The 19,795-nt window shown below is 52.7% G+C and overlaps 1 protein-coding gene across 1 annotated transcript in view; it reads left to right on the top strand.

The window, feature by feature from the left end:
- Positions 1-19,795, top strand: part of RERE (arginine-glutamic acid dipeptide repeats) — a 348,281-nt gene that overhangs the window by 320,962 nt on the left and 7,524 nt on the right. Inside the window, exons 13-17 of the mRNA XM_040987860.1 lie at positions 16,717-16,879; positions 17,585-17,677; positions 18,284-18,483; positions 19,134-19,295; positions 19,636-19,749. Coding sequence (XP_040843794.1) covers positions 16,717-16,879; positions 17,585-17,677; positions 18,284-18,483; positions 19,134-19,295; positions 19,636-19,749 — 732 coding nt within the window. The remainder of the gene's footprint in view (positions 1-16,716; positions 16,880-17,584; positions 17,678-18,283; positions 18,484-19,133; positions 19,296-19,635; positions 19,750-19,795) is intronic.

Here is a 19,795-nt window from a genome sequence, read left to right as displayed (position 1 = left end):
AGCTGATCCGAAGCCAGTAAAGAGGAGTTGCTTCTGGGTCTCCCACGCAGGTGCAGGGTCCCAAGGCTTTGGGCCGTCCGCAACTGCTTTTCCAGGCCACAAGCAGGGAGCTGGATGGGAAGTAGAGCATTCAGTGCCCATATGAGATCCCAATGCATGCAAGGCGAGGAATTTAGCCACTAGGCTGCCACACAGGGCCCAATTCACAATGTATTTTCACTCCTACCAAGGAAATGCAGGCCATAAGGCAGAAAGCTTGGCCACTGGAGTGGCAAAGTAGGGTATTGTCTGCATACATTTCAGAGCCAGGCTGCCACTGTTGCTCCGAATGACCCTCCCATGGCCTGTGAACACGCCCTTGGCTGGTGCAGGGCTTCCTTGGCTGCTGGGAGGAGTGGCAGTGGCTTGCTCTGGGACCTCCTGTGCTCTTGCCTGAGTTCCTACTTGTATCTCATTTCCTGTGTTGTGAAGACCTTCCTCCTTCTTGTACTTCTTCTTTTTAAGATTTCTTTATTCTTATTTCAAAGAAAGATTTGTAGGGAAAGAAGGTCTTCCATGCACTGGTTCACTCCTCAAATGGCCATAATAGCCAGAGCTGAGTTGATCTGGAGCCAGGAGCTTCTTCCAATCTCCCACATGGGTGTAGAGGCCGATGACTTGGCTGCTGTTTGCTGCTTTCCCAGGGCACAGAGAGCTGGATTGGAAGTGCAGCAGCCAGTACGTAAACCGGTGCCCATATGGCATACTGACACCACAATGTGGAGGATTAGCCTATTGAACCACCACATCTACCCCAAGACCTTCTTTAAAACCTGAAAAACAAGCTAGACCTTCTAAAACCTTGTGCATTCCTCACCACAGCTTGCACATATCAGCACTCTCCTAGTAGCGAGCTTTGCCACAGTTTCGGGCTTCAGGGGGAATGTCAGATCAGCTACTGAACACGTGGGGTGCTGGCCGCAGCCTGAGACGACCAGAGCACGCATGCTCGTGCACTCCCCACGCTTGTAGCGGGGTCATAGCCTGTAGGCCGGTGACTTTCTGAGTTGTGAAGCAAGGTGGTGTGGCTGCTCACCCAGATTTGGGGGGTGAATTTTTTTTTAAGATTTATTTTTATTGCGAAGTCAGATATACAGAGAGGAAGATCTTCTGTCTGATGTTTCACTCCCCAAGTGAACATAGCAGCCGGTGCAGTGCCAGTCCGAAGTCAGAATCCAGGAACTTCTTCCAGGTCTCCCACGCAGGTGCAGGGTCCCAAGGCTTTGGGCCATCCCCGACTGCTTTCCCAGGGCAAAGCAGGAAGCTGGATGGGAAGAGGAGCTTCCGGGATTAGAACCGGCACCCATATGGGATGCTGCTGCATTTAAGGCGAGGACTTTAGCCACAAGACCAGCACACTGGACGCTGCGGTGAAATTTAACTCCTTGTCTTACCACAGGTGTGTTGTCCAGATTGGCGAGAACCCCTTGTGTAAGTAATGTGAGTGCATATAGTCTGCAGAGACCTGTTGGCCTGAACCTTCTCTGCACAGTCCGTTGGAGACAGGTGACATCCATATGGTAATTTTGGGCCGTAACTAGAAGTACAGCTCTGCTAATTTTAAGCTGATTTGGATAATTTTGAAGATGCATTTGGTCACAGGGTTTCATGTTACCCTTTATTGCCCCACTGTTGAATTTGCCTCAAAGGCAGAACAAGAAAGGATCTTTCAAGTGCTGCAGCAGCTGGGTGAGGCTTTGGCCAAAGCTAAGATGCCAGAACTACGCCTTGGCGGCAGGGCCAGTGTCTGGGCCGTCACCCACTGCCTCCCTGGGTGAGCACCAGGAGGAAGTTGCATCAGAAGCAGAGTGAGCACTTGGACCCAGACACTGCCATGTTGGGAAGTGGGCAGCCCACACAGCATCTTAACTGCTGTACCACAGTGTCTGTGCCACACAGAACTGTCCAGAGCATTGCTCTGGGGAATGCTGACCCTGAGTGAGCCTCGCGGAGACCCCCCTAGCCAGGGGCCACCTTTGCATTTGAGGCGCTGGTACACACACGGGCTAATGGGTGCTTTTGAGTACACTCCGGGATTGGTTTGGGCAGAGGTCTGCAGGAACTGAAAGCTCACCAAGCAGCTGCCCTGGGCCTCCCCGGGTCCCCTTGGGTTGGCTGGCTCGGGCTGTGCTGTCAGGAACTGGGGGCACATAATTATCTCATATTCCTTAGGGTCCTTTGGGCACCCAGAGGATTTCTTCATTTCCTCTGGAAATTACGTTGAACAGAACTGAAGCTCCATGTTAGTGGGCCCCCACTCTGCCATCATTCAGGTTGTAGCCGCTGGACAAGGCTCTTGTCACATCAAGCTCCCTGAGCAGAGCACCTGACCATCCAGCTGTGCAAGGAGCAAAAGGAGCCTGGGGCTCTTCAAGGGGAACCAGGGTAAGGAAAGGTGTTACTAGTCATTTTCTTTTTTCTGTTAACACTGAAAAGTGTTGGTATTATTGAACTACTGTGAAATTAATTTTGATTTTGATTTTGGGCTGAACATATTCAATTTTAGAATAACAATTATGACTGGTGCTTTTGTGGTGGTGTGGGCTAAGCTACTACTTGTAAACCAGCATTCTATGTTAGAGCAGAGATTTGAGACCTCTGCTGTTTGCAGTCCCGGTTCTATGCTAATGAAAGCAGCAGGGGTGGCCCAAGTGCTTAGGCTCCTGACAGCCTGTCCAGAGCCTAGCTATTTTGTGGCCATTTGGGGGAGTGAATGGAAGATCTCTTTCTCACTCAGCTTGTCAAAGAAATAAAACACAGTCACAACCCAGGCATTCGACCCAAGTGATTAAAATGCTAATTCTGTGCTGGCGAGCCTGGGTTGGGCCTGGCCCTGCCTGGTGACTGGGCTTCCTGCCGATGCAGACTCTGGGAGGCTGAGGAACTTCCTGCTGTGTACACACCTGGAGACCTGGCTTGTTTCCTGGCTCCCAGTTTGACTTCAGCCAGGGACCACTGTGGACCCTTGGGGAGTGAGCTGAAGGATGAGGGGGCAGCTCACTCCTCCCTCTTGGATAGGCAGAATATAATGAGAACAACTCAAGAACCACATTTCCCTTCTGTGCCTCTTCCAAAGGGCAACCTAGGCACAAGGCCACATGACCTGTTCATGGTAGGAGTTTGCGGGAAGGTGGAGGAGTCTGGGACCAGCAGAACTGCTCCCAGGCAGGCCTGCAGGGAAGGCCCAGATGAGCTCATTGGGTCAGTGCTGAGATGGTTGTTCCCATCAATTGAGAAACACAGTGACTGGCGTATGGCAGGCTAGTCCATGACACTGTGGCCCAGCCCTAGCCCTCACATTCCACTCTCTTTCCTGGCTCCAGGGTGAGATGGAAAGCTTGTCTGGAACTTGGGCTGAACTTGTGGGACTGAAAAGTGCAGAGCAACTGGCATGGCAACAAGTCCTGTGTGCTGGGCTTGGCACACTGGCTCAGTAGGTAAAACCCTTGCCTTGCGTGCACCGGGATCCTGTATGGGCACGGCTCCACTTCCCATCCAACTCCTGCTTGTGGCCTGGGAAAGCAACAGAAGATTGCCCAAGGTCTTGGGACCCTGCACCTGTGTGAGAGACCTGAAAGTGGCTCCTGACTTTGGATCAGCTCAGCTCCAGCCATTGCAGCCACCTGGGGAGTGAACTAGCGGATGGATTATTTCTCTCCTCTCTGCCAATCTATCTTGCCAATAAAAATAAACAAATTTTTTTTTAAAGTTACATGTGCTGCTCATTAAGGCAGATTTCCTCTTACCTGGGGTTAGTAGACCACTTACCCGTGTTCTTGCCTTAAGCTCTTTATTTGCTGTCATCTGTGAGCCGTTATTTAAATAATTGCTGGGGTTTCCGAGAGAAGGTTTCTGCTTATTTTGCTCATGACACACTATATAGCCTGTTGGTGCCTCAGGGTGGCCAGTGCAGCGTATTCGTTCTCCATATTGACCTTGTATTCTCTGGAATGGAGACACATCACAATACAACTTCCTTAGAAAAAGTGGGCCAGCAGGAAGAGACTGGGACACTCCAGGCAAGGTTGCATGTGTCATGTGTTGCAGCTCATAAGAGCCAAAAGTGACCAGGTGCCACAACCCGCCAAGGGGGCAGGGGCAACAACATCCTTCCCATATGTGGTGGAGCATGACTTCATTCTGGCTTCATTCCTGAAGTTTTTGTGACTTCCTTTCTGCTTGCGGAGTTAGCGATCTGTTCCAGTGATTGTCTTTCTGGAATTTGTACCACTCTAGTGCTTCCTGCATTATTGAGAAATTATTGAAGTTCAACAATAGAATTTATTGTGTTTAGGTAGCGTTGGCAGAGAGACAAAGAGCTCGCGCTGCACCAGCTGGCTCACTCCCCAAATGATCATACCACTGGGGTCAGGAACTCTGTCCAGGTCTCCTTGGGCGGCAGGAGCCCAAGCATGTGGGCTGTCCTCTGCTGCTTTCCCAGATGCCTTAGCAGGGAGCCAGATCAGAACTGAAGTAACTGGGATTTGAACCAGGACCCAAATGGGGTAGCGGCAGTGTAGGCAACAACCTGGTTATACTATGCCACAGTACTGACGGCAGGCATAATTCTCAGCGTATGTTCTGTGACCCCTTTTAGAGTGATCTCAGTGATGTGAAAGTAGAGAAGGAGATGCCGAATGTTCCCCACTCTGGACTTTGCAGCCGGCATCAGAGACCGACCCTCCGGAGACAAACGACTGCTCCTGAACGCCATGGCTCCTGCTGCCACCTGGCGTGTGCAGCCTCCTGGCTGTGTTCTGCCTCACTGGTGTGCACAGGTGTTGTTCTGCTCTCGCTGGCATTGGGGTGGGACCAGGTTTGGTGGACACCTCCACAAGGAGGCTGTGCCGGTTGTGGCTGCTCCTGCTGGTGTCTGAGGAAACACAGGGGAAGGAGTTAGTTGCTCAAACCATGCTTTGATGGTTTTATTTAGTTAATTAAAGAATTGTTCCATGTAGTTGATTAAAATAGTTATGAGGTGACTTTAGTTCTGAGTCTCAGGGGCCCCATAGGTCACAGGTGAGGACAGTGTGTGTCTCTGAGAGCCTCATCCCTCCCGCCCCCCAAGAACTGCCACAGGAAAGGGACCTGGACAGCCAAAGCTGTTCCAGGAGGATATTGGAGTTCATTGTCATGTTTGAGCTGAACTGAATGTAGATGAATGGGTGCAGATGACAAGCAGCTGAAGGCGCGGGCATTTACTGTGAGCGGTGGGGCCCCCTTTCCTGTGCCGCTAGTGTGGTGCCTGGTGTGTTCTGTCTGAGGGATACTGGGAAAGTTGTGTGTGTTTCCTGAATCCACCTGGGCCATTGAGGCTGTCTAATGAGTGAACCAGCAGACAAGAGATCCACCCTCTCCCCCAGTTTGAACCAGGTCTCCCCGTGGAGGGATGGGAAGGTCTGCAGAGCTGCAGGTGTGTGGACCCAAGGTCACGCCGCAGGCCGACAGAGCATGCGCACCACTAAGGTCTGCTCTTGGTTTTCTCGGGAGACTCAGGGCAGTTGGCTTGCAGGTTCAGCTTCACCGTCTCCTGTGGAGGTGCAGACATTGGCCTCTTGGGGTTGCAGACTTGTCTCTCCAACGACCTTTAGGGTGCAGGACTAGGACACCTCTTTAGCAGGCCGTTTGTGGTCTGTGTAGTTACCAGCCTGACTAGGAGCCTGCTGTAGATGCAGTTGCCTTGGGTAGGCCTCACCATGATCACCTTCTGGAGTGCATTTAGGACAGCTCTAGAAGATTGCTAAATGAACAGGTGTCCGGCCTTAGAAAAGTAGAAGCTGTGCTTTTTAGTACAAAGGCCCGCTTGCTAATTCAGGGGAAGACCCAGCTCTGTGATGGGCCAGGGCTTGGGTGGTTCATCATGGAGTTGTGAATACAGCAGGCAGTGCCTGTTCTCATTTCACACTGAGCCCCCACTGGTAAGCAGATGCCACGTTGCTTCTCAAATAACCTTAGCTAATTGGTTAGATGAGGGGGCTCATCATGCACTCAGGCACAGATCAGTCCTGTGGAGGAGGGAGTCTTGAGTTTTTACTATCATAGCAGATTTCCCGTCTGCTTGTATTTATCTCAGTTTGGGGACACTACATGGAAAGATTTTCTTATCCCTAGAACTGAGTCATCCCATTTTCATGAATGTCGGGGACTTGTCTATGGTGCCTGGTGGAATGCCCAGTTCCCATGCGCTGTATCTTGCACCCATCTCCGGTCAGAATGGGCAGTGCCAGTCTGTTGTGCTGGGAACTCTGCTCGTTGTTGCTCAGCTTGGGGTCCTGGGGGCTGTGTCTCCTGTTCCGTTGCTGATGGCAGGGAAGGAAGGGAAGCAAGACTTGGCCGGATGAGTCAGGAAATTGTCACAGATTAGTGAGCCATTGACCATGTGGCCCTAGGGCATGGCATCTGTGTAGGCAAGCAGTGAGAGCAGTGATCCCGGAGGCCTGGAGCCCAGCAGGGGCTGGGGCCGGCAAGTGGCACTGGGAAAAGCCTCCTGGGAGGCTGTGCTGGTAGATGGAGCCACGGATCCACGGTGCATGTGGAGCTGTCAGCTCAGAGCAGGGGCAGGTGCGCAGGGGCCCCTCAGCCCTCCCCCTTGGCTCCTGGCTCAGCAGAAACATCCACCTTTCTGTTCTCCCTCACAGCCACGGTTTGACTTGTGCTGGGAAGTGAAACAGATCAGGAAAATGGCTGGTTGCTGAAGTCTTTTGCAGCTGGAAGCTCTTGAGCTCAAGAAAAATTGTGTGGGCCCTCAGGCCGAGCGGCAGGGCTGCAGAGCCTGACTGCGGCATCCTCTGCGTGGCTCCTGTTAAGACAGCTGGTGCCCAGCAGTGCCGTCTCAGTACAGGCGCAGCTTGGGCGCAGCTGGTGTTGGGCTCCTGGGCTCCAGAACTGGTTCCCAGTGTCGTCCCCCAAGAGCACTGGAGTGTGTGACCGAGGTCGCTTTTGGTGACAACAGCCATGGTGTCTGCAAAACTGGTTAGCAAGATTTATTTCTTTATTTATTTGTTTGTTTATTGATAAATATTTATTTTTACTGGACAGTCAGATTTACAGAGAGGAGAGACAGACAGAAAGATCTCCCATGCACTGATTCACTCCTGAAGTGGCCACAATAGCCGGAGCTGAGCCGATCTGAAGCCAGGAGCCAGGAGCCTCTTCCAGGTCTCCAATGTGGTGCAGCAGGGTCCCAAGACTTCGAGCTGTACTCTACGGCTTTTCCAGACCACAAGCAAAGAGGTGGAAGGGAAGTGAAACAACTGGGATATGAATTGGCACCCATATGAAATCCCAGCTCACTCAAGGTGAGGACTTAAGCCACTAGGCTCTTGCACTGAGCCCAGGACCTTCTTTTAAGAGTTGTTATTACTATAATTATCATCATCAAACATTTGTTTTATTGGAAAGGCAGATTTACAGAGAGAAGAAAAGATGGAAAGATCTTTGTCTCCTGGTTCACTTGCCAAGTGGCCTGAGCTGAGCTTATCCGAAGCTAGGAGCCAGGAACCCCTTTCAGATCCCCCACATGGGCAAAGGGTCCCAAGGCCTCAGGCCGTCTTCCACCACCCTCCCAGGCCTCAAGCAGGGAGCTGGATGGAAGTGGAGTATCTGGGACGTGAACCAGTGTCCATATGGGATCCTGGTGCATGCAAGGTGAGGACTTCAGCCACTAGGCTACTGCACCAAGGCTGATGGTAGGATTTTGATGCAAACATCAGTTAAATGGCCAAGGAAGCTCCCAGCTCAGCTCTGGGTGGTCAGTCTCTGGTGGCAGCATTGTGTTCTGCATTCCCTTGGGTGGAGTCCTGCCAAGGAAGCCACTTCCTAAGAAATGATTAGACAAAGGAGTCCCCAGAAAGTGACTCCTGTGCCAGCTGTGAGCTTGCAGGCCTGTTGGGGAGCCAGCTGAGCTCGGTGCCTTGGCCTTTCACATTGTGTGTATTTTCTAAATGATGACCGTGAGCATGCCCACAGCCATCCGCTCGGAGCTCCTGTGGGCACAGTGCCCGGAGGATGCCTGCTGGGGCCAGCACAGCCGAGGCAGGTTCGCCTCATTCCTGTGGAGCTGAGCAGAGTGAGTGGTCAGTGGTACACTGTGGGCGCTCTGGGGCTCCTCCTTCGTGTCTGCTCACAGCTAGTGGTCTTTCATGGGACCTTCTTCCTCCCCACCCAGTCCTTCTGGGGGAGCCCCTCTGTGGGAGCTGAAGCATGTCTGCCCAGCTAGAACTGACAGCAAGTTTGGCCCACTTGTAGGGGAGGGGCCAGCCTGTGAGTGGCCTGGCTGTCCTGGCCATGTTCCCACATTGCTCCCCTTTGGCAGCTGTGCTGCGGCCAGCTCTGCTGTGGCCACGACAGGATGCCACAGACTGGGGGCTCCGCCACAGCCATGGTTCCCACGACGCCTCCAAGGCCCTGCTGCTTCAGGATGGCCATCTCTTCGCTGTCTGTGGTGTGCGTGTCTCCAGCCCCTCCTGTTGGGGTGGCATGACCGGTGCCAGGGTAGCGTATCCCCCACCCCCCGCAGTTCTGTGCTAAAAAAGACAGTAAAGCTCTTAGCCACGTGTCAGACAGGAGCTGCATAAACAGAGGTTGGTTGCATGTCTGGATTTTTCTAAGACTTTGCCTCAGGTTAAATCCAAAATTCAAGCAAAAGAGATAAAGTGTCTCGCACCTGAAGAAGCTGTGGCCCTGAAATGGTGTTTTTGCTCTGAAGAACTTTTGTTCCTTTTATTAAACAAACCTGATTCACTGACAAAATTAAATGCCATTTTCCTCCTTTCTTTTGTAACGAGGAAATCTGGCTGGTATTTTAAAATTTAGAGTGCAAAAATGGATTGTATATGATCATTTGCTGTATGTCGATAAAAGTCATAAAGTATAAAAAGCAGTGTTGTCAGAGTGGCTTTTCTCACTTCCTGGCAGGCATTACATGCTTCCAATACAAAAACATTTTTATCATAACTATCCTTTCTGGGCTCAAAAGTGGAGTTCCCTGCAGCCCCTGACATTCAGTGATCACTGCGGAAACGCACAGGCAACTGATGGGCCATCCCAGCTCCTGCGGCCTGCCACCCTCTTATTCCACATCTTTTGTCCCGTTCCAGCGTGACAATGTTGCATTGCCAATGTGTGTTTTATCGGGTGACCCTGACGGATGTCACTTTGGTGCTGTTTGGGGACATTGCGACAGGACATATATGAAAAGCGAATAAATAAAAAATGTTTATGAGGTGGAGAAGGTGGACTTGAACAGTTTTAAGGGTTTCCTTTTCCTTTCTTTCTTCGGACCCTTTGCTGGTAGCACTGTGGTTTTGGTACAGGAACTAGAGAACATTGGAAAAGGTGATGTTGGGGCTGGAAGCCGTGGCAGTGAAATCCCACTTGCCCTGGTGCCGAGCTCCGGTCGGAATGCATTCAGGAAGTAGTGAAGTGGTCAGCCGTGGGAAAGCAGAGTGATATCAACCTTTGAATTCTCGGGGTGTTGGCGGCCCTACTGGGATGCAGAGTTTCCCAAGTCTGGCATTATTACATTTACAATGCTGCTGGTTTCTGTTTCAGTGACAAGCTTAGGGTAACCAAAGCCAGAGCCTGTGAGTGGACTTGGCACGTGGGCTTCCTCTACAGAAGTTCTTGCTGCCGAGTTGGGGCTGCCTGGGCCTCCGGGCCAGAGGCCTGCGTGGGGGCGTTGGGCAGCTCCATTGCACTCTGGAGCTCGGTCTTCAGATCAGATAGCCAATGTTTTTTTTCTTGTTATTGTTGGTTAGGTGAAAGAATCTTCTTGCTGTGTGACCAGTAGGTAGGTTTTTTAACGACAGCAGGATGCAGTCAGAAGAGCACCTCATGGACCCTCAGACCCCCTCCATGGCTTTGAGCACAGTTCAAGCCATTGCTTAAAGAGATACAGATGCGTAACAGGAAATTCAGAAAGCATCTTTCTGGGCGGCTGTATGACAGAACTCCCCGCTCCAGGCAGACCCTCCTCCTCCCACGTGCACAGTGTGACAGCCGCCTGCATCTAGCGCTTCTGGGACTCTGGATTCCCATCGGTTGGTTAACAGAGGAGGCGCCCAGGAGGCCTCTACTTTAATTACAAGAGTCATTACTGGAAGACGACCAGTTGCCTGCGGGAAAAAGAAGCATAAAGGTGGCTGCCTCTAAACATAGCTGCTGGCTCTGCCTGGTGCCCAGCTTCTAATGTCAGCTGTTCGGAGCAGTTCTCAAAGGCGGCCCCTGAATCATGAGGCTGTAAGAGGAATGACTTGCCTGCCAGGGAGCTGCACAGCCTACACTCAGTAGTTGGCCAGGAAGCAAGGCAGCTGGAGGTGCTGGTGGGGTTGGAGCTTGGAGGGGCCCCATCCAGAGCCCTGCAGCCACAGCAGCTTGTACAGGACACAGGGCCCCAGAGCAGACCTCCGTTGCGCATGGCCTTGACCGCTGTCCACCCAGTGTGTCGTCCTCCCACCTTAACTTGACCCTACAAAGCTTGGGACCTTTATTTGCTGAAACTTCTGGGGAAGATACACTCTGACGTTGCACATCCAGGAAAGGCTGGTATCTTCATTTCCGTTACCTGGGCTGCTGCCAAGGAGCCACATGATTACTTGGTCATTTCCTCCAGACGTCCTGGCAGGGTAATAGCTTTGGTTCTACTGTTTGTACCTTGGCACTGAGATAGAATGCATTGTATAGATTACTGACCATTCTTTTTCTGGCAATCGTGTTAAAATATTCATTTAGTATAGGAACAGGTAATCATCTGTCTTTAAAGAATTGGAATACTTCTTTTTTTTTTAATATATTTCTATTTTGAATTATGTGGTACAATTTTGTATAGGCTGGGATTACCCCCCAAACTTCCACCCCCGACAGATTTTCCCCATTTTACCACAATGGTATAGTCCTTCATAAGGAATCATAATTCTGTCAGTCTGTTGTTTAAGTGTACCCCGACATTGCTGGTACAGACAGTGTCAGTCCAGCATCCCATAGTCTACACATGTCCAACAGTTTCATTGGGAATCCATCTTTCGTCTGGAAGCAGGGGTGCATGTTCCATTATTCCCCCACATCTGGATATGGTAGACCCCAGTACTTCATTACTATACATTTCCATAATTGAGAAGCCAGTTTTGTTTATTCCAAAAAATTTCTTTTCTTTTGTCAAATTCATCACTGGCTCATGGATTACATGGTGGCATCATTTTTCCCAAGAGACTTTTTTGTCACTCCTGTGTTGGTTACTCAGTGGTGCATTTTTTCATGGTGCTGTAATTTGTTGTTGATGCCGTAAGAGGGGAGGGCAGAGAGGTGTGCTGGCGTGCTGAAGGGCAGCGGGATGGGGTGGGAGGGTGTGCGCAGGGTTCTGTCCCACAGATGAGCCTGCCTTGGCTTGTGCAGCAAGTACTTGCTGGGGATGGCTGACTGGCCCAGGAACACGCACCTTCTCAGGGTTGTCCAGACTTCTCTGGGTGATGTAATAGTAATGCTATGTTCAAATTATATTTAAAAAAAAATAGACTCAATCTTGGTTGTACCCTTATGCTTCTAAAATGGGACAGAAATAGTTGGCTGAGCTGCCTCCCAGAAGATTCAGGCTGAGGAGTTAGCACTGGGAGACCACAAGCGGCTGGGAGAGCCCTTGGTTGCTGTGCCCCCCTCCCATGCTGGGAAAGCTGAGCGTGCTCAGAGAGCCTTGCAGTGCCTGCCTCCCGCCATTCATGCCCTGGGTTGCCCTAGAGACCTTGCCTCCTAAAACGGTTGTTCTCAAGTTGGGCAGTACGAGCTACAATTCTCCCCTTAGCATTGTCACACCTCTCTGAGGGAGAGGCAGTGGTGGCTGTGTCCAGGTGTTTGTGCGGAGTGCCTGCAGGTTAGCTGACCAGGAGGCTTGGTCAGACCTGCTTCTGCAGCAGGGCTGTCAGCTCCCACCTGCAGCCCCACCTGCTGTTGACACAGTACATTATGTCGCCTGTCCCTCCCCTCCTGGAGTGGTTTGTCAGCCCGTCCTTTACCCAGGGTCAAGCAGGGCTGGGCCCAGCCATGCCAGTGGGGTCGTGTAGAGGCTGCTCCCCTCTCTTCAGGTCAGGAGGTGCTCTTAGAAGGCGGCCATGGCATCTGTGTTGGTGAGACTGCCTACCTCAGGGGAGCTACAGTCACTGCCCTGAGGAGGAGGGGGAAGCAGCCCCAGGCCACTGGCCTCTGGATTCCAGGAGCCACCTCCTTTTCCCCTTGAGATCTCCCTCCCAGCCCCATTTCTCTCTCCCACTCCCTCTCTCTCTCTCTTTCTTTCTCTCTCTCTCACACACACACACACACACACACACACGGTAGCCTAGTGGTGGCTATTTTTCTAACCTCCACTGAATGTATAGCCTGAAATAAACCTATTTGGGTGGAGACTCTGCATCTAGGAACAGAGCTCTGAGACTGTCCAAGCTTCGTGCAGATGCCCTGTGGGAAGATCCATCCCCAGCAGGAAAAAGGAAAGGGGCGAATGTGCTGAGAGCAGAGCAGAGCAGAGGGGCAAGGGCGCAGCCCCGTGCTGCAGGCGCCTCCCGGTTCCTCCACTTGCCTTGCTCAGACGCTGCAGCAGTGCAGTTCACCATGCTGTGTGCAGTGACAGTGCTGAGATGGCAGATGTGGGAGACCTTGTTGTGAGATGAGGTGAGAGCATCGGGAACAAAATGATCATTATAGGCCTTTGGTGTTGGAAACATTTATGCCTTGGTGTTTGCTTGCACGTGCAGCGGGAGCTCATTTGCAAGGCTGCCTTTTGATCAGTGATTGCCTCTGTTAATGTTTCAGTGAGCTGTTGGTTCCGCAGCGGCTTTTGTCCCCTGGATTTATGTGCACGGGCCTCTGCGCCACAGGCCCTGCATGTTTGATTAACTCCATTTCTGACGAGGCTGAGAGCTGCTTCACTCCCTGTTTGTAGAAGCAAAGCTTCCTGCCATGTTCTTTTTGTGCCCAGGGCCCCGCCACCTGTGCGGTCAGTCATGTGCTGCCTGGCCACCGTGGGTGAGCTCCATTCCAGTACCTGGTTTCTTCCTGGGTGTTGAGGGACTGAGAGGTAATGGATAAAACCTGGGGTGGATTTGTTGTGATTTTTTAAAAAACATCTTTGGCATATAATTGGCTTATAAAGCCTATCTGGTACATATGAAAAAACAGCCAGTTTTTCAAAAGATTTATTCATTTGAAAGGCAGAGAGGAGGCAAGACACAGAAATTCTTCCATCCACTGCTTCAGTTTCCAAATGGCTACAGCAGCCAGAGCTGGGCCAGCTGAAGCTAGGAGTCTGAAACTCCATCTGGGTTCCCCAAGTGGGTACAGAGCCCAAGGACTTGAACCATCCTTCTCTGCTTTCCCAGGCACAGCAGCAGAGAGCTGGCTGGAAAGTGCAGCAACCAATGCTTAAATTCATGCCTTGATGGGATGCCAGTGTTGCTAGTAATGATTTAACCCACTGTGCCACACTGGCCCTACCATCTACTTTTAATTGCATATTTTGCTGGATTTTGATAACTTTGTGTAGACATTTATTTATTAACTATTTTATCACCCCAAAACACTGCAGTCTCCTTTTCTACCCTGACCTCCAGGTTCTTGGCAACCACTGATCTGCTTACTGTGGCTGAAGATTATCCTTTCTGAAGTGCCACCAAACATGTATGCCCTCTGTGTCTTTGAGTAGCAGTAGTTCTTTTGATTGCTAAGTAGTATTTCAGGCAGTTCACTTGCCTATTGTGCTGACAGGCGTATGAGTTGGGCCATGAAGAATCAGCCCATGGGCAGGTACACTGATCTCAGTGCTTGATTCAAGCCCTCCATTGGGGATCCCTGCCTCCCATGTCAGGGCCCTGGCTGGGATCCTGGGCTCCACCCTCAGCTTCCCAGACCTGGCTGCCGCAGGATTTGGGGGAGAGATCTCTCTCTTCCCTCGTCCACCTTTCCTCTTCTCCTGTCCCTTGCCAAGAAAATGAGGAAGTAAAAGGTATCAGTGAATATTGGTGTGAAAATGTTGGCTCTGGGATGTGGGAATTGGGAGTCTGAGGTGGCAATTTGACCACTGTGCTGCGTAGCAACCTCTGTGTGAGCATGTTTCTCTTCCCTTTGGGTAAGCACCTAGGAGCAGAACTGCTGGGCCGTCTGATAGATGGCTGGCTAACTTCAAGAGTGGCTGCAGCATTTACCATGGGGTTGGACCAGTTTGCCCTCCCAGCAGCAGTTCCAGCCACTCTTACACCTTGTGCATTTTTCATTTTCTTCTCCACTGTGATGCCAGACCTGTTGATCCTGGCATGCAGACGGAAGTGCTCCTGGACTCTGCCTCCTTGTTTGAAAGCTGTACCTTCCCTGTTGGCTGCAAGTTGGTGTTAATTTCCATGGTAGTCTTCCTCCTGCATGTCCTGATTCCTGGGTGGGCAGAGCCTTTCTTCTGCCTGGTCCGACCTCGTTTGCTCAGCCTCACTGAACTCTGGCTGCTTCTCCAGCCTGCCAGTTCGGAGACAGTCATATCTGTAGCCAAGTGAGGCAGTGTGGTGCTTGAGTAAGACTGGCTAGCAGAAAGCCCCTCCCCGCAGCTCCCTCCTGGTTGGTTGGTTTTTGTTTGTTATTCTCTCTTTTTCTTAAGGATATATTTATGTTTTGATATGTTTATATTTATTTTATTGGAAAGTCAGATTTTCAGAGAGAAGGAGAAATAAAGATCTTCCATCCACTTGTTCACTCCCCAAGTGGCCGCAACAGCTAGAGCTGAGCTGATCCGGAACCAGGAGTTTTTTCCAGGTCTCCCATGCGGATGCAAGGTGTCAAAGCTTTGGGCTGTCCCTCTACTGCCTTCCTAGGTCACCAGCAGAGAGCTAGAACAGAACTGGAGCAGCTAGAATATGAACCATATCCGTATGGAATCCAGGCACATGCAAGGCAAGGACTTTAACCACTAGGCTACCACACGGGGCCCTCCCTCCTGGTTTTGGTCCCTTCCTTCTCCTCCAGCTTCACATTGCCTCCAGTGTCTCAGATTTGCTTTGCTTATGGACCTGTATATTGATTTAGAACTAGGGGAAAGGACCGACTTTGGGTTTTTCTCATTTTTCCAAGTGTTGGAATTGGGCTGTCGTGGTGGTGGAGTATCTGAAGGTGACCATGGCCAAGTTTGACTTCTGTCTCAGATGTTCTCATGTCTTTGAGTCAGCAGAGATCCCTTAGCCTTCCAACAGCTTCATGACTCTCTTCCCTCCAGGCAGTACTCAAGGAGCCACTTAGATGAGCAGGTCTTCGAGGAAGGAGTGACAGGAGCCAGGGGCCACGCTGACAGAAGTGTGGCCAGCAACTCTAACCGTATGATGAAGTAGCCGCAATTGCCAAGAACATTGCTGTGTTTGCCTTTCTTCAGTTAGCCTGTGTGGAGCTGAGGGCGGAGAGGCCAGTGAGTATCGACAGGCGTGCTCGCCGTGGCGGCTCCGTGGCCAAGATGGTGCTCATTTGATGCTGTGCGGCAGGCGTGGGGTGGAGCACAGCTGAAGAGGCTCCAGGCAGTCAGAGGCTGCCCTGCTTCACTGCCTCCCCTGGGGAGGGAGGACTCTGTGTGGCCTCATCCGCCCCATCCCATGGCGTGCAGTGACCTTGACCCTGGAGATGTTTCGGGTGAAACCCATGCTGCTTGGGTGCTGAGTCCATCAGAGGAACTGGTTGCTTGGTGTCCACCTCTGCCTTCAGCTTGTCGCTGTCAGTCTGTAGCTAGGCGCTCATCCCAGACCGTGCCCGTGGGGTGAGGCAATAGTGACTGCCCAGGCGTTGGGGTCTGCTGAGAGAAGTGTGGTCCAGGCTCTTGGACTTCAGTGGTGCTCTATTTGAAATCCAGGTGGAGACACTGCTTATGTAGGCCAGGGTTTGTGGGCCATGCTATTTGTATGCAGCTCTCTGTCAAGTTGAATTTGCTGTACTTTTTTCATTCCCTTTCTGCCAGGCCATGGAAGAAATAGTCATTGGAGCCATAAAGGCTGAGCTCAGGGCACGTGAGGTTTCCTCTTTGCATCAGCACTGCTGTGCGTCCACCTCCTCTCAGTGGTCTTTGTGCAGCCCAGTCCTGGCCTTCAGGACTTGTGCCATCTCGTCCAGGTGTGGGCATTTAGCTTGAGGCCTGTGGAGAGTGGAGCAGTAATTTGCTTGGGTGTGAGGGCTGTTCTTCCTGACCTTCCGCTGGGCCCAGTTCCCTGGCACCATGGCAGTTCGGTTTGATTGATGGGTCGTTTCTGGGGTAGTCTTAACTGGCCAGGCATTTCTTCTCATGTGTGTCTGATGGCCTTGGAATGCTGTGAATTAGGCAGCCTGCATGTGCCCACGCCTGTTAACGCTCAGACCCACCCCCCGCCACGCTCCTGAGGGACCGCAAAGCGTCCTCTGTGTGTACAGCCCTGACAGTGTCTGGCCCGTGGTGGCCACCCTTGAGTGGGACTTGTGGGAATCTGGGTGCCGTGTGCTGCAGGGCTGAACGACAGGCTCTGTTGGGGTCCCCCCGTGGCCAGCTCCGTGGCTGTGTTCCTTCAGTGAGCTTGGTCCCCTCACAGCTCCAAGGACAGCCCTCATCCTCGTCTCCAGGAGTGGCAGGCGCTGTGGAGGACCTGCAAGCGCCACACTCTTCCTCACCCCACCCTCACAGCCAGCCCTTCTCGTTGACAGGGGGAGCTGATCACCTTCTATTACTACTGGAAGAAAACGCCCGAAGCGGCCAGCTCGCGCGCCCACCGTCGTCACCGGAGGCAGGCCGTGTTCAGGCGCATAAAGACCCGCACTGCATCCACTCCTGTCAGCACGCCCTCCAGGCCTCCCTCCAGTGAATTTTGTAAGTAGGGGTCTTTGCATCGCAGCAAGTGGGGGGGACTCTACATTCAGCACCTACTGACAGCCTAAAGCATCCTTGTCTGTAAGCTCTGTGTGTGTGTGTGTGTGTGTGTGTGTGTGTGTGTGTGTGTGTGTGTGTGTACATGCAGAAATGTAGCCCAGAGCTGAGGAGTCGAGATTTAGTAGGGACAGTATTAAAGGTTATTTATACATTTCAGTGTTTCTAAGAAAACTCACTTCTTTTGAAGTCTGTGAGTCTTGGCCTTGGCCTGTGGCAGTTTTCTGCATGCTGGAGTCTGCCACGGGGACTCGCGTGTGCTGTGCCTGGACAGGACAGTGAGGTCAGCTTAACACTTATTCTCCTGCTCTTCTCTGAGCCCACCTTGTGCACTGTGGAGCCCACAGCCTCGTGGCCCTACTCCCAGCGGGCTGCCCGTGCTGACAACCTGAAAGGATCACCAGGGTATCAGGAGGCCCAGGCAAGGCTCCCATGATGCCCTGTTCCTGTTCAGATTCTCCTGTATGGGCATCAGGGCCTGTGCCCCGGGGTGTACAGGAACAGCATTAGCACCCGCTCCTCATGCCAACCAGCTTTCATGAGTACTGTCCAACACAGACTGGTGAGACAGAGCCATTGGCCACCAGGTTGTGGGTTCTGTTCTTGGGCCAACCTAATGGCATATTCTCCCCTCGCCTGTGTGCCCAGTGGACCTGAGTTCTGCCAGCGAGGATGACTTTGACAGTGAGGACAGCGAGCAGGAGCTGAAGGGTTACGCCTGCCGCCACTGCTTCACCACCAGTAAGTACTGCGGCCCTGACCTCGCATGTGGCTGCCTAGAGCTGTCATTGATTGGACATCTGTCCGCATCATCGTGTCTGGGTTTGAGAATACTTTTTGGTTTCGTTTTCAAGATTCATTTATTTAAAAAGCATAGTTAGAGAAGGAGAGACAGCTAGGTCTTTGATCCACTGTTTTTTTTCTCCAAATGGCAGCAACAATTGGGTCCTGCAGCAGACTGAAGTCAGGAGCCTAGAACTCCATCTGATGTCTCTTCATGGGAGCAGGGACCCGGGCACATGAGCTGGGGACTACACTGCAAGTGGAGCAGCCTAGACTTAAACTGGAGGGTGCCAGCATCTCAAGTGGCAGCTCAGCCCACTGCGCCAAAACAGTGGCTCTAGGAATCTTTTATTAACTTCATTGCCCCATTTACACCTCAGGGTGGAGTTCTTACTGATGAGGGGTGGGACAGACTCGCTCAAGTTCAGGGGGCTGTGGTGAGGGGCAGGGCATGTTCCTGCAGCCCTCTCCTGGCAGGGCCCCACACGGGGGCCTCGGTCCAGACCTCCTCAGGGAGAGAATGGTTTTCTCGGCTGGCACCCTCACCGCTCTTTCCTCATGAAGCCTCCAAAGATTGGCACCACGGGGGCCGGGAGAACGTCCTGCTGTGCACCGACTGCCGCATCCACTTCAAGAAGTACGGCGAGCTCCCGCCCGTCGAGAAGCCCGTGGATCCGCCGCCCTTCATGTTCAAGCCCGTCAAGGAGGAGGAGGATGGGCTCAGCGGGAAGCATAGCATGAGGACGCGGCGGAGTCGGGGCTCGGTGAGGCCACCTACTGGGGCCTGGCTGCTGCCTGGCTCGTGCCCGCTGCTCTTCTGTCTAGGCGGGCCGGCTGGGGGCCATCCTGGGGTAGATGCATGCTCCCATCTCCTCACGTCCCCTCCACTCTGTCCTGTCTGCGGCTGCTGTGCACTTGGCAGGCTCCTTTTGTTTTGTTTTTAAATATTTGATCTGGTTTTGGAAACTGCTTGCCGTTCTTCAGCCGTGCAGCCTCCTCCCTCAAGGGCTGGTTTGGCTGCCTGGGTCTGCGGCCGGGACTTGGGCAGCTGAGGTTGTTGTTGGGGCCTTTGGGCAGGTGGCTGGGGTTGTCCATCCTCTGCTGCCCCTCATGTTGTCTCAGGGCTGCATGCAGCCTGTCTGGCTTCTCACTTTGAAGGGCTCTGATGTAACAACCTTAACCGTGGCCCCCAGTCTCTGAGCCCACATGGCTCTGCACTTCCAGGGCTCTGGTCCCAGGAATGGCTCTTCCTTCTCTGTCACCTTCCCCCCTCCTGTCCTTAGCTGCACCCTTAGCTTCCATGCCTCAAGGGCAAAGGGAGGGTTGCCTGTTTTTGCCAGACTGAGATTGGCCTCAAGACTGGTGGGGGCCACATGGTGCTGGGTCCTCACCAGTCCCCAATCTGGATGGGCAGATGTCTACACTACGCAGTGGTCGCAAGAAGCAGCCAGCCAGCCCTGACGGTCGCACCTCGCCCATCAATGAAGACATCCGCTCCAGTGGCCGCAATTCCCCCAGCGCCGCCAGCACCTCCAGCAACGACAGCAAAGCGGAGACCGTGAAGAAGTCGGCCAAGGTCAGGGGCTGGGAATGGACAGGGCTGCCCTTGGCATCCCTCACATTAGAAAGCTGTTTCTGGAGCTGCTGTTCAGCGCCTCCAACACAGGCTGCAGCTCGTTGCGGAGGGCCGACGGCTGTAGGTGCAGGCCTGAGGCCTGGAGAGAGGGGTCCTCTAAGGATGTGCTCTGCCACAAGCTTCCCTGGACTTCAGGCAGATGCCCTCCCACAGGCCCTGATGCCTGTGCCCTTCTGGCCCACCTCCCCTCTCTGCTTCTGGTGAGGGAACTGTTGTGGAGAGTGTCTGCCGTTGCTAGCTCCCTCCATGGCCTCACTGCTCCTCGTGGTTCCCACTGCAGAAGGTGAAGGAGGAAGCCTCATCCCCGCTAAAGAGCACCAAGCGACAGCGTGAGAAGGTGGCCTCCGACACAGAGGAGTCAGACAGGACCAGCTCCAAGAAGACCAAAACCCAGGTGTGCGTTACTGCTTGCCCCCGGGGCTGCCTGAGGAGCTTTGGCT

Source organism: Ochotona curzoniae, unplaced genomic scaffold (genome assembly GCF_017591425.1).
Source record: "Ochotona curzoniae isolate NIBS_2020 unplaced genomic scaffold, NIBS_Ocur_1.0 contig_4792, whole genome shotgun sequence".
Lineage (NCBI taxonomy): Eukaryota > Metazoa > Chordata > Mammalia > Lagomorpha > Ochotonidae > Ochotona > Ochotona curzoniae.
Note: the sequence above shows the minus strand (reverse complement) of the source record. Positions and strands in the feature narration are given on the sequence as shown.